Genomic DNA, 14,718 nt, shown 5'->3' with positions numbered 1-14,718 from the left:
CTACACCTTCGATTGGATACTGAAGTGTATTTTTTACCATTTCTCAAAAGATTATTCAAAGATAAACACTGTTTTAAGTGAAAGTTCTCGTTTCACTGGAGTGACTATTTCCACAAAGAAAAGAAAGTAATTCAATGTACGACGTATTAACATCATATAAAATGCAAACAAAAATTCTTCTATGATTCCACTGGCACATACAATGTTTAAATTGCACATAAAATATGTTACACGATTCTCATTCACACAATCCAAGAAAAAAAAATCAAACTATAACCGTTATGGTAAAAAGGCTACTAAACCATTCGTTTAGTCTCCGTGTCAACAACACTATTTCGGGAAAACATGTTCACACCGGCGGTTTACTGTTCCGGAACTGTTGTTGCTGCTTACCACTCTTCCGGGTTGAAACAGAGTCCTGGGAACCGGAACTGAAACCACCTGTTTCGTAATTTGTTGTTTGGGGATACATGGAACGGTTTGTTTGGGTTGGAAAAAAATAAATAAACAAAGATCATCGAAATTAATTTATTTAAGAAAACAAAAAGCCTTAAGCGAAGCCTTTCTTTGCTCAAATTAAAAATGCAATTAATAAACCAAACGAAATCAGGATCTTTAAAAAAGCGAACTACCTATAAGTCTATATACCAGAAAACTTTGAACTCAGCCTTTTTTGGTTCTAATTTCTCTATTACCATAATTATTCAAAACGCGCCTGTCTTTTTTAAAAGCTACCTAATAGTCGGAAATATTTTATGATCCTGGTCTCATATAACTATTTTATTTTTTTGGTACGACTTACTAAAACTTATGAAATGATCCAATTTATCTGATCCAATAGGTTTTTGTTACTGGCATTGGGCTCATATGTGATTGTTAGTGAATGAAGCATGCATATGAGAAATACTAACAGAAAGTTGACATTTTTGATTTATTTTTATTATAAGCCCAAGCTTTCAGAAAGCTTGGCTGTAGTTACCTTACCCTAAACACATATTCAACCGTCAACACAAATAAACCTTTTTTATAAGGCTGGTTCAGTCGGTCGAATACGTCGTATAGGGAACACTAAGTCGAATAGTCCGAATTATTCGGACGTTATTCGGACGAAGGTAATAAAGCCGAATAGATATGTCGCCGAATGGACGATAATTATAATGTACGTTGGGGATTTAGATCGAATAGATCTTAGGTTGAATGAACTTTAGGCGAATAGGCCGAAAAGACACCAAACCAAATGGGCATTGGAGTACCTATTGAGGACATTGTGAACATTTCAGTATTACTTGTTGTATTGTATCCATACAGTATTTCATGTTCGTTTATGACTAGGCTTAAGCCTACGTTTTCGGTATAAAAAGCTCATTTTTACACGGATTTATTTTGCAGAAATTTGGAGAAGCTTAGCTCTGAGGCTTGAAAGGCGCGACATGAGACCTGAGACAAGAGACCTTACCCTTTATACTTGATACCTTGAGACCTGAGACTTGGTACGTAGATTCTGAGACATAAGACTTAAGGTATGAGACATGAGAAGAGAGACATAAGACTTGAAACCTGAGACATTAGAACTGATATCTGAGACAAGAAAAATAGGACTGAGACATGAGAACTGGGATTTGAGACATGAGTCCTGAGTTCTGTTACATGAGACAGGACACATAAGACATGAAACCTAAAACTTGAGATAGTTTTTTTTAGCTTGGGGTCTTTGAATGCTGGCATACGACTAGATTATTAAAATTAACTTAGAATAAGATTGCAATACTATTTAGTTTTTATCACGTATTGCACTTTTAAACATTGATTTAGATACACGAAAGTCAAATAAGTGCGAGACGACATTGAAAGCTTTATAACATCGGTGGAAGGGATGATTTTGTCAAAATACTCTTCTGCTTCTTGGCAACCAAAAAATCAGGTGATTGCGTAGTTGTCGAGCTGGAGCTGGAGGTTCAAACTCTGGAGTAGTTGCGGACAGTCAACAGCGTTTGTCAAGATATCGTAGATTCTTTGACTCAAAGACGTGATTGATAGTAGGCCACACCTCTCAGAGTTAGGAGGTAACCGTACGGGATCTTGCCAGGGTAAACGGCATGTGGATGGAGTGGTAGGGTTCCCAAACTGGAGCTGCATATTCTAAGACGCGAGCAGAATGAAGTTTTCAATGCTTTAAAACTTGACGTATTCCGACGAAAAAACTGAGCAAAGCAAAGACTTTAGCTGTAGTCTTCGCGACTTGCTGGGCAAAAGTGAGCTTTTGGTCAAAAGTAAGCCAAGATCTTTTATGGAGCATACTCTTCCGAGTGAGCTTCCGCTTAAAGCGTAGTCATAGACGATTGAGTCTCTAAACCTGAAGAAGCTTATGTACTTTCCGCCATTGACTCCATGTATTTCGCACCATGCCAGTCTATCATTCGGTAAATTTTTAAATCATTAGCAAACAGTAATTTTGGTGATTAAAGTCATGTTGCTAAATCGTTTGTAAACAGCACGAAGATAAGCGGTCCTAAGTGGGTGCCCTGTGCTACACTAGACGGCATGTTGAACTCAGAAGAGTGAGTTACACGAATGTTGATAAAACCATGACGATTGAGCAGATTCAAAGACAACCATTTGGTGATCCATACAGGAGCTAGTAGCCAGTAATTTTTTCTATGACGATTCTGTGTGGAACTTTATCGAAGGCCTTGGCGAAGTCGATGAATATTGAGTCCACTTGCAGTTTCTTAAATGTTGCCGTGTGCAATTCGCAGGCATAGCACATTAAGTTTGTCAACGTTGACTTTTCTTGACAAAGCCGTGTTGGACCTCCGTGAGTATCGGGACAGCTGCAGCAGTATACAATCTTTCGTGCACCATCAGGGCTTGTAATACTTTTGAAAGGCAGCAAGGAATGGATATCGGCAGGTAATTTTCAACACGATAAACGTTTCCAGACCTATGAATCGGAGAAATAGATACAATTTTCCAAAGAGCAGGAAAAGCTATTCTCGAGAGCAACGACGTTGGGATCCTCCTGGTCTGAAAACACGAGCTGTGGGAGTCTAATATCACGACTTGGCAGTGTTCCAAAGTAACCGTTAGTGCAGTCTGGAGAGAGTGAGCTGTACACGCTACTAAAAATTCGGCAGTAAGACTTCTTGAGACCTGAGACATGAGGGGTTTAACACAAGAAGTGGGAAGTAAGAAGTGAGGCGTACAGCGTGAGATATTAGACGTAAGAAATCCGACATAAGACATGAAAAGTAAAGCATAAGACTGGTCTCACTTAGGACCGCTTATCTTCGTGCTGTTTACAAACGATTTAGCAACATGACTTTAATCACCAAAATTAATGTTTGCTAATGATTTAAAAATTTACCGAATGATAGACTGGCATGGTGCGAAATACATGGAGTCAATGGCGGAAAGTGCATAAGCTTCTTCAGGTTTAGAGACTCAATCGTCTATGACTACGCTTTAAGCGGAAGCTCACTTCTTCTCACTACTTCTCATGACTAACTTCTAACCTCGCACGTACCACCTCTTATGTCTTTTATCTAACTTTTCACGATTCAAGTCTCACTCCTTATGTTTTACTTCTCACGTCTAACTTCTGACTTCTTACGTCTCTTTTCACACGTTTCAAGTCCCACTCTTCACTTCTCACGTCTCACTCTTCCAGGTTGACTTCTCTTCTCTCACGTTCCTAATTCTCACTTCTAACGTCTTTCGTCTTAATTTTCATTTTGTATGTCGCATTCTTCACGTTTCACGTCTCATTCTAAAAGTCTCATGCACCCCTTCTTACTTCTCACGTATCATATCACAACTCTTGCGTCTCATGTATCACGTCGTGAGTACCATGCCTCATGTCTCAGGTCTAGCACAGGTCTGAGGTTTCTCAAATACAGACCCCGTTCGTTTTTGGCAACATTCGATTTTGGCAACATTCGGTTTTGGCAACATCCGATTTTGGCACATGTGCCAAAATCGAACGGTTTTTAGAAGCGATATTACCTTTTAGTTTCCTCTATAACAGGACCAACATAATTTGGCAAAAAATACCAAAAAAACGTTTTTACGTTCAGAAATGGTGATAGAATACAATAACAAAAACAAAAGTTTTTAAAAAAATTATCAAGTACTCAAAAATTACAAAAATATGAAAAATTAAAAAATCAAAAACAAATGCAAACAAAAGACTAAAAATGACAAAATCAACTTAAAAATGATGAAGAATGACAAAAACAGCAAAAATGACAAAAAAAAAAACAAAGATTATAAACAAAATAAAAATAGTGAAAAATGCATCAAAAATATAAGAAAAAAAATTTAAAAATTTCAAAAATGGACGGAAAATAACGTTAATGATAATAAAAAGAGTTATTTTGTTAAAATTGGAGAAAAAAAAATCAGAATAAAAACCGTTCGATTTTAGCAACATTCGATTTTGGCAACATTCGATTTTGGCAACATTCGATTTTGGCAACACAAAATATTCGGGCATGTTGCCAAAAACGAACGGGGTCTGTATTAGAATACAGGTCTCAGGTCACTTGCAAAAAGCGACATTCCCCTCCAATGGGTTGAAAGTTAAGTCGCAGCGGCAGAATGAAATGGTCAATTTTATTGTGAAAAGTAGTGAAAACTGACGAGAAATTTAAAAATAAAATAGAGAAAAAAAAACTCCAAAAGAGACCTTTACACATATTTTTGTCCTCCATAGCAACAATTCCGGTTAACTGAACATTTTGTTACGAAAATTGACGATGAATTGATACAGAAAACAAAGAAAGAACTCAAAAACATGTCCACAGGAAAGTTTTTGACCGTCGTTTCCGATAAAACACCGATAGGCCGCTTGAAAGGGTATTGTAATTTTTCCAAGAGCATAAAATATTGAATAAGATTTCTTGGAATTTCTAAGGAATTACATTCAAAAGTCACTTAAAATGCAATAAAAATAACCCATTTTATCTTATAATGTTCGTACTTGTTAAGTAGGCACCTGCTTATTAAATATAAAAAAATCAATAATTCAATTTGTTTTTTATTTCTGGTCAAATTTTACGAACCATGTGAATAAGTCCAGACATAATCCAAACATGTTTCAACGATATCTAGCCAACCGGGCTGGATCGGACTTGTCCAAAATTTACTTGCATTAAAAATCCAGGTAATCTGGAATGCTCGTCCAGATTGTGTCGGTTATTTCTTTCGAGTTTCAAATACTATCTAGTATGGCGAGAGCAAAATGAAGCCCCGAGCAGACTTAGATGCCCGAATCGAAAGCATTTTGATTTTGGTGCTAATTTTTTCATGACAGCAAAACGAGGTATCAATAATAATTGTTTCCATTAGACAGCAAACTGAAACTGAAATAAGGTATAAATAGTGAATTGTTAGCATCATTCGATGTTGATTTTTCCACGATAGCAAAACTTGACATGATTAAGGCTTCAACAGTTTCTTTTGAAAATGGAATCAAAAGTGTGCATACATGATTAGCAAAGTTATACCAAATTTAGCTTGCCCCAAACAGCGCCTTGATTTGCTATCAGACTGCACATATTGATGGCTTATATTGGCCTTATTCTGCTCTCAAAACGTTCGGCTACCGAGGTGTCGTTTGAGTCTAAAAAAAATAATTTGGCATCACTTTGCTAACCATGTATGAACATTTGCGCTGTGTATCACCTTATTTCAAACAAAATGAGAGCAAATTTGGCTCTCAGGACGTGATAGCAGTTTTCTGTTTTTTTTTGTTAATTGTCTAGTTCCGTTCAAACATGGGACTTGAAATATTTTCTCTCAGAAACCGTGTTCATTCGTGAGAACCGTATAAAAGAATCGTTCTAATGACAAAAAATACCCGTGTAAAAATGACCTTAGCAAATCTTTGAAAAAAGGGCAAAGTAAAAAATTGTTTGCCATTGCTGAGCTGAGAAATTTTAAACATAATTTACAAAGGACTTTTTTGAAGATAAAAAAAATGTCAATGAATTGATTTTTATTGAAAAAAATTTTCATTGAAAGAAACCAATTAAAATAAATACGATTTGGAAGTCCTGCGTAAGGACCAGCTTATATCTTTAAGAGCATTTTTTTTTGTTAAGGATGATATCTACATATAAGGTAGTGAAGAAGCGAATGACCAATGAGGAACGATACTTTGTAACATATACTTGGTAATGCCCAAATATCAGTCGTAATCCAAACTTTATACCTTTCACGGTACTTGTTTTACAAATGTCTTCAAAATCCCTGTACCATTATCCACATGAAAATTTGAGGTTCTACCGATCTCTATCGACATTTTAAGTGTCCTATCAAATACATCAGTCACGTCATCTACAGATTACTGTAAACAGTGTTTGAATTATGGTTGAACATTTCATCTTACTGAAGATTCTTACCGTATCCCATCCTGAACAAAAGCTTTTCAGCATATAACCTATCGATCAAGCTAAACACTTTGTTAGTTCGGTTAAGTTGGAACGAATGAAGCAAAATAAGGATTAAAAAAACCAATGAGACATGTTGATACCAATGTTGGATAGGCAAGCGAGAACCAGCAATGACTTTTCTTTTATATACATGAATACAACCCACGATGTTTATAAGTGAGGTTCCTTTTTTCCGCAGTTTATTCTGTAGGCATCGATAACAGTACATCTTTTAAGTTTGTTCTTTTTTTTGTTAGTAGCTATAATGAGATGGTAATGATTGGCTAGTTTCTGATTCGCAGTTTTTTAATGCTTCGGTGAAAAGAGTTACAAATGAGAGGGACAATACACAAATTGAATGTCAAGCCCATGAGAACGTACTGATGTGGAATTTAGATTTTTTTTAACTGTGCAAGCACCCATTTAAACGTGATTCAAAATGTACATATTTAAACAAAAGACTTTTTTGATTGAAAAACTAGTTAATAGTTTTTTTTTATCTAACTAAGCATAAGAAAGAAATGAACAATCTCTAGTCGTGTTTGAGTGAACGTGATATTCATTGCTAAGGAAAATTGCAAAGCTAGTTCAATTCACGCTGCGCACATTTGCTAACATCATCATCTACCACTCATCGAAATCATCGTCAGAATAATGATTGTTACTACCTTGATATTTTTTGTTCCGAGGGTCCTGGATTGGTGGTGAGGTGGTCCTCATACTGGGCGGCGAGAAAGCTTTCGGATATCCTCCGCCGCTGCCGGTACTTCGATCTCCCCCATTGCCACTGGTTCGACCATCTCGATCCCGTACGTCCCGATCTCTATCACGTAGTTCGTGATCTCGATGATGATGATCCCGGTCTCGTGGGTCTCGATCGTAGTTAGAACGCCGTGAGTGGGGCGGGGGCGATGGCGGAGGACTGAAATCGGTTTCCGTTTCGTAGTTCGACATGACGGAATAATCGTATCGGCTGTCCGGGGAATACCGGCCACGATCGGGGCTGTAGCGATCATTTCCGCGATTTTCCATCATACTGGGACTGTATCGATTCGGAGGGGGAGACATGAGCCGTCCTAACGGAGCAGGGCGCATTTCTCCCGGATTTGGAGGAGGTATAAACGGTGGCATAAATGGCGGCCCGAACGGAGGTGGCATGAAAGGCGGAGGCGGTAGAGCCATCATCGGTGCATTGGGGGACTCCACTCGAATAGGAGATGGAGCCGTGAGACCCAGATCGGCAGGAGGTGGGACCACATTAGCCATTATGCCATCTTTAAAAAGTTTTACAAATTTTTAAAATAGATTTAAAATTTTTTATAGTTAAAATAAGCCTATAAAAGCAGTTATCTTTGTAACAAAATATTTGTTCAGCTAGATCAGTCTTAGCTGAAGAACGAAATTTGCAAAATGATTTTTTCGTGGTAAAATATGTTGTTGTGTGATCAAATTTAGAGAAAAAAATCTTTTACCTACTTATATCTTATTTTAAAATTCGCCTAAAAAGATTTTAATCATTTCAGTAATTATTCCAGTAGATGTTGAACTTGGCTCATTTTTACAATATTAGGAAAACTGTTAAAAGTTGTTCCAAGATGATTGAAAATGATGTAATGGCAAGCCGAAACTTGCAAGTCTGCTATCAAAACCAATAGCTTAAATAATACTTTGAAAGTAAATGTAACAGTGAGGTCGTTTCAGGTTTTGGGCTCCAAAAGTTCTGTAAAATTTGTTACAGAACACTGCGAGTTGAAAAGAAACGGTCAACACTTACCGGTCGATGTATTGTTGACGGATATATCACCGAGGGCGGTAAGCTTACGTCGAAGGTTGCTGGATTCCACTCGTGATTCCTCCAACCGGCGTTCGGCCTGCCGGGCGGCCAACCAAGCTTCGTGAGAGCGCGTCTCCAGGGCCGTATATTGCGCCTTGTGCGCGACCGTCTGCGCATCGATCTCTACCCGCAGTTTGTCGTTTTGCGATCTGATGATTTAAATAATTTGTGTTGTATTAGTAAACTAGAAACCGCAAGCAGCGAATTCTGTTCAATAAAAATACAAACTTTAGCTGTTGAATCTCGTCCTGCATTTGGCGAATCCGTTCAACTGTGCTTGTAGTTTCACCCTGCTGTTGCATCCACATGGCTTCCTTTATACTCAGTTCTCTAAAATGCGAAATATTTGGAAATCAAATTCAATGATCAAAAAATTAATAAACGAATGCACCCACTTTTGCAGTTGAGTTTCCTTATCTTTGAAGTATGTTGAGAGAACCTCTAATCTCGTTTCAGCTTCCAACTTGTCCTTTTCTGCCTGACTGAACTCTTTCTTAAGCGTTGAAATATCCTCGTTGATCATTTTTACGTGGTCATCTAGCAATTGTCGAGCAACCTAAAATGGAACAAATATGTTAGACAAGAACAAATGCAAACAACAGACAATCTGCTCACAATTTCTCCTTTCAAACGATCCTCCAGGTTAGCCTTTTCCTTGTTCAAAACAGCAATCTTTGCCTTCATCTCGGCGGAATCGATTATACCATCCACACTTCCGCTTGCTTTACCCTTCTTGATATCCTGTATACATTCTTCCAAAGCTTCAATCTTTGCCTCCGCGGCAAGCAATGATTTTTTCGATTCTTCCCATTTGGATTGGAAAGATTTGACTTCTTTGTTTAGTTTCCCTATTTCCGTTGAACTTTCCTTTTGCATTGCTTCCAACTGACTGTTTTGGCCACTCCTCATATTGTTCAGCTCAATTTCCATATTGTTCTTCTCGAGCTTCAGGTCATTGAACGCTTGCTGAAGGTGATCTTGGTCTTCTTTAAATTTACCCGTCTGATTAGCTAACGTCACTTGCAGCTCGCTATTTTCTCGACTCTTCTCGGCAAGAGTGTTGTTCATGGACATTATAGTTTGTTGCTGTTCGTTGAGCTGTTTCTGCAGTTCGTCTACGGTCAACGCTATCGAGTCGCTGCCGCTTTGATTAAGTAGCTCAGCTACCATTTTGTTAAGTTCCAACCCAGCCTCGGCTGCGTTTTCTAGTTCCTTTTCAAGAGAGCCGATCTGTTCCTGTAGCTCTAGCTTGGTTTGTTCAGCGTCTTCCAGCTCCTGTCGAAGCGCTATCACCATGTCATTAGAACCGAACGAATTATTTTCGATGCTGGTGAGTTTGTGTTTAGTTTCTCCGAGGTCCGCTTTTAGCATTGCGTTTTCCTTGTGCGAAGCCATTAGGTCGCGTTCCACCATGTTGAGCTGCAAAACGGGTTAATAATACAATTTAATTTAATTTATAAGAGCATCATCTTACCTTATATATAAGCGGCTTTTCCTTCCGATTCTTGTTAATCAAATAGTGACCAAGCGAAAACACTATCAACGTAAAAGAGGTTATTCCTAGCAGCAAAATTATGTCGCTTAACTGAATCAGCTGGGTTACGATCAGTTTGGTGTAGTCGAGATCCTGATCTTCTCCATCATCCAAAGGTGGTAGAGCTGATTGATGATCGTAGTCTTCACGGTGCTGCTGTTCTTGATAAGTCGCCATAAAATCAAAAGCTTGCTGTCCGCTGACCATCGGATGATGGAATCCACCACCATTTGATGCCTGCTGTCGAGAGGAATCGTGCGCAGGATTCGGTGGAGGACAGGCTTGCTGGTCACAGAACTCGTTCTCCACTGATTGTTTTTCAGGAAGATAGAAATGAGACGCTATTAGTTCTTTGCTGACGACAACAAGACAAAAGTGACACTGTCTAAAAATATCTATCTTATACCATTCATAACAGATTCATTGCCCTCTGCTCTAGGAGAAAACAAAATCGAAAAACACGATCGAGATATAAAAAAAACCTGATGATATTTTTTCGAATGTTAACGACTAGCATGTGTGCTTCGCAAATCATAAATGAAACTTACTTTTTGTGGGGTCATGTTCCTGTAGAGCTTCTGGATTTGGTCTAGAGTTGGAAAACTGATCTTGATTACCCAAAAATGGTGGCTCGTGACTGTGCTGTACGACATTGGCCGTCGGTTCTTGGGGCGGTAGGATTTGATTATCTGATGATTGTTGAGCTGTAACTTCCCCTATTTGCTGGTGTATGTTCTGATGGTCGTGTCCTGCGTCATGATTATGGTGGTGGTGATGATGAGCGTGGTGTCCATGATCGTGGTGATGATGACCATGACCATGGCCATGGTGATGATGATGATGATGATGAGATAATAATCCACTCAAACCTCCTGCTATAATCGGTTTGACAACTTCATCAGTTGGAGAGGGCAATGCTTCTATCAGAGGTTCTGGAATCTCCGTCACAGGAATTTCCACCCGCAGATCAATATTCGCTTCCTTGTTGATTTCATTTTCTACAATATTAATCGTGTTTAATTCACGTTCTTCCTCATTTTTCATGTTCGAGCTTTCTTCTGCTTCAACAATAGTCGGATTTGTAGTATCAGAATTTTTCGATGGTTCCTCCTTCGTTATAGATTCTTCGGTTTTAATATCATCACCTACCCCCGAAGTCGTCTTTTCCTCCGGTATTTTTTTATTTTCCAAGTTATCACTTGGAGTGAGTGACTCAGTTTGATCAGGCACGTTACCAGTTCCTGCCTTTTCAGTAACTGGATCACCTATCCCTAAAGTCGAATCGGATTCGGTAGTGGGAAGCTCAACGGAATTGTTTTTAGGTTTTTCTCCATCTGTTAGGGTATCATCCCCGTTGTTTTCTATATTTTCCTCTTCTTCCTCCTCCTCATTCTCGTCATCTTCTTCCTCATCCTCAGAATCATCCTCTTCATTCTCGTCTTCAGTGTCTTCTACATTTTCATTCAATTTTTCGGAGCTCACGTCTTCCGTTGGCGAACTGCTCGTCGCTTTACTAGCATCTTCTGCTTCTTGCTCATTTGCGTTAGAACTGCCGGTTTGAGGAGCTTCTGGTTCTAAAGAATTAACCTCGACCGGGTCAGTTTTTAATTCCGGTTGTTGTGGAAGACTTTCTGTTGATTTCTGGTTTAAAAAGGGGATAAAAAGTGAAAGAAATTTCCATTTTTAAATACGTTTTTCTAAATGCTTTTATTTAAACTTTTGTTAATACCTACTATTAAATTTGTCAATTATGCATTGTGTAAAACCTCACGAATGATTTTAAAACTGAGTTAAAGCTTATTTTCTCACCTGTTCATAAACAATCGTAGTTCCTTGATCAGTCACCAATTCCGGAGTATTGACAGTAGCATCCACCGGATTAGGAGGAGTCACTTCGGGCAACTGAGAAAGTGGTTCCGGACTAGTGGTGATTGTGGTTCCGTCAACAACCTGTTGATTACTAGCTTTAGCAGGATCTATGTTAGCAGTGTCGACCACAACATTCTGTTGCTGCTGGTTTGGCACCTCTTCATCCGGTACAATTATCCGGTCCTTCCTTTGGCCAATGATTTCCATTTCACGCACTATCTTTATGCTAGCTAATCCTTCTTTGCCTTTCGAATTGCGAACCCAAAAGTCCTTATCTTTGCCGACGTTCGCGGCTAGGATTTCAACTTTCTCTCCTTTGCCCAAGTTGATCTTGTTACCTCCACCACCCATATACCCGATTGTTGCATATCCGCGACCAATTGGGGCTGAAACAAAAATTTCAATTAGAATACTAATCTAATTTAATAACTTTAACTAATATCGATGAAGCTGAAAATATTGTCCAAAAAAATTGTTTGTTATAAAAAAATTAACTGCAGAACTTTCGATTTCGATCGGTACAATTCGTGGCACTGTTCGAGAAACTTTTGACCCGCGCTGTGCTGTGCGATTTGTTCATTCCATTGGCAAATCGAGGTCCACTTTACCCTCGAATTTTAACCTTCCGATTGCGTACTTACTTTTGCACGTCGGATCGCCACATTCTTTCGCGCTGGTCCCGGATGCAATTAGCACTAAAACCAAACATAAACTATGTACAAAACAAGTAAAATTCAACTTTTTCATGGCTTTTTATCAAACGAGCCTTCACTGCTGTTTGCTGTTTTCTACGAGAGCCACATCACTCCTTTCACGCACACAGTGCTGCGGTTTTTGACAGCGCGAGTTCACCAAACTGACAGCGGCAGCGCTGCCAGGGGCATTAATTTGTGGCAATGTTGGACTGCGCACAGTGGACCAGTGATTGAAATCCTCACCAATTTTCTCATCAGAGGTATTCAAAATATACGCTCTGAGGCCTCGCATAGCTATACAGAAGACGATACATATACATTCATTCAAACCTCCCCCCATGAGGAGGATCTGCTCTGAGAGACACTATTCGTTTGCTGCCCCGAACGAACGCTCTCAACTTTCGGTTGCTACATGATGCATAAAGAAGGCGAGGCACACATACTCATTTACGTTATTGAATTTGATGGACTCAAGCCGATAGCTGCGTTGAGGAGAACATCTTCAACCTCGCCGCAAAGGTTGAGGCAACAACGACAACAACCGAACTTGTTGCATTGCATAGGCCCGCAACGTATGGAGCAAGGAGAGGGGAGGAAAAAGAAACGAAAACCTGCCTGCGTGCGGTTGCTGTGCAATAATAGCAACAGCAGAAAAACCTCGGGTATTCGATCCAGGCACAAACGAGGAGACTCGGGTTTGCTCTGCCTTTTGAATTCGGTTCCCTCAAGAATGTAACAGGAGATGAGTGAGAGCCATTCGTTTGGTTTTTTGGATTCGCTGCCTCGAATGTATACTGCTCCTTGAAGGCGGGCCATGTTGAGAGTGTATGCATCATCGGTTTTGTCGTTTTCGCTGCCTCAAAGCAACCTTTGCTTCCGAGTAAAGCAGTAAGCGAGAGATGGTTGATCGACTCATGCTCAGCAAAATTCAATCACTGCAGTGGACAAAACAGTAAACTAATGGCTTAAAATTTAAAGGTTAAAATTTTTCGAACTCAAGTGAATTATTGGGTAACTTATCAACGTTTATCAATTTAATCAGAAAGCATCTTAAACCTGAATTTACAAAAATAACCAAAAAAAAAAACATAAAAACGACTATACAATGCTTTTTTAAAGAAGTTAGATTTCAACCATTCAAGTAGGCTCAGGCCGATGACATATGGCGTATTTTTTTTTGATTCCGGATTTGGCTCTGGAACCGTCAGAATAAAAAAACGGAATTCGGGTTTCGAGTTATTCCATACGTAGGTGTGCGTCAGAAAGAGCGCAATGTTTACATGCAGCTGTCATTGTGTTCTCCCTTCTGGATTTCTTCATTCGGTTCTTCACATCCAGATTGCCGTTTTTCGTGTCCGGATTGCACTGGACTGCAGATAGTACGATTTTGCTTGGCTGAGAGGTTCAAAATCGCGGCAATAATCATTTGCCCGTTCATTATTTCAACTGTTTTGTTTTCAGCCAAAAACAGCTGTTTAATGTTTTGACAACAACGTTGAGAGTATTGGTGAACTTATCGCAAAACTGACTTTTTTCTCAGGGCGACTCCGTCCCTTTTTCGAGCGAACCTAGGTTGCCTCTCGAGCAATAAATGAGCACGATGACAGCAGTTAGAGCGAACCTAGGTTGCCTCTAGTTTGCCTCCAGGTGAAAAAAAATACGGTAATAGTGAGAGCAATGCGATGCGAATTAGCGAACGCGGTCAATGCGAACTCGAGCGGTGGAACAAATTGACATCTGCTTCGCCGCGTTGAGTATGTCAGGTTTAAGCGATTCACATACATTTTCATCAAATGTGGTTCGCCGCATTGGATCGCATTCGCCGTTTCGGGTCCCATCGTACTCACTATGTCATCGGCCTCACAGTCACAACACATATTACAGCAAAAAATGCCGAAATGGAAAATTCATAGAAAAATCAGAATCAAATACTTAGACCAAATATTCGAAATTGCAGTAAATGACACAAACTACAAAATTTATAAAATTGACAAAAAAAAAACTACAATATAACAATATTGACAAGAATTACCCAAATGATAAAAACAACCAAAATCACTAAATTGACAAAAATCACAAAAATAAAAAAAAAACTTACAAAAATTAAAAAAAAATTAGAAAGTTGACAAAAATTTCCGAAAAAAATACAGTAAAGTAAAAATGAAAAAAAAAATTAAAAATAACAAACAATATAAAAATGTAAAAATGACAAAACATACAATTATTAATAAATAACAAAAATGTTAAGATGAAAAAAAGCAAAAATGCCAACATTGATAAAAATGACTAAAATGACGAAAAAAAAAATGACTGAAATGCCGAAAATGTTTATAATGACAAAAATGAAAATATATG

General features: G+C 38.7%; 1 protein-coding gene across 1 annotated transcript; it reads right to left on the bottom strand.

The window, feature by feature from the left end:
- Positions 1-12: 12 nt before the first annotated feature.
- LOC129760298 (transport and Golgi organization protein 1) lies at positions 13-12,493 on the bottom strand. Its single transcript, XM_055757937.1, has 10 exons — positions 12,310-12,493; positions 11,609-12,054; positions 10,348-11,440; positions 9,740-10,107; positions 8,881-9,684; positions 8,661-8,821; positions 8,494-8,595; positions 8,206-8,414; positions 7,100-7,705; positions 13-441 (listed from the first exon to the last, which is right to left on the bottom strand). Exons 1-10 carry the CDS (start codon positions 12,413-12,415, stop codon positions 350-352), a joined length of 3,987 nt encoding a protein of 1,328 aa, XP_055613912.1. The 5' UTR covers positions 12,416-12,493; the 3' UTR covers positions 13-349.
- Between the last annotated feature and the right edge of the window lie 2,225 nt (positions 12,494-14,718).

Source organism: Uranotaenia lowii, unplaced genomic scaffold (genome assembly GCF_029784155.1).
Source record: "Uranotaenia lowii strain MFRU-FL unplaced genomic scaffold, ASM2978415v1 HiC_scaffold_56, whole genome shotgun sequence".
NCBI lineage: Eukaryota > Metazoa > Arthropoda > Insecta > Diptera > Culicidae > Uranotaenia > Uranotaenia lowii.
Note: the sequence above shows the minus strand (reverse complement) of the source record. Positions and strands in the feature narration are given on the sequence as shown.

Coding starts and splice junctions, on each gene's coding strand:
- LOC129760298 (XM_055757937.1), bottom strand. CDS start 12,415: ATGAAAAAGTTGAATTTTACTTGTTTTGTACATAGTTTATGTTTGGTT. Junction 8,822..8,880: donor ATCGTTTGAAAGGAGAAATT/GTGAGCAGATTG, acceptor GTTCCATTTTAG/GTTGCTCGACAATTGCTAGA. Junction 7,706..8,205: donor CGTCAACAATACATCGACCG/GTAAGTGTTGAC, acceptor AACTTTTTAAAG/ATGGCATAATGGCTAATGTG.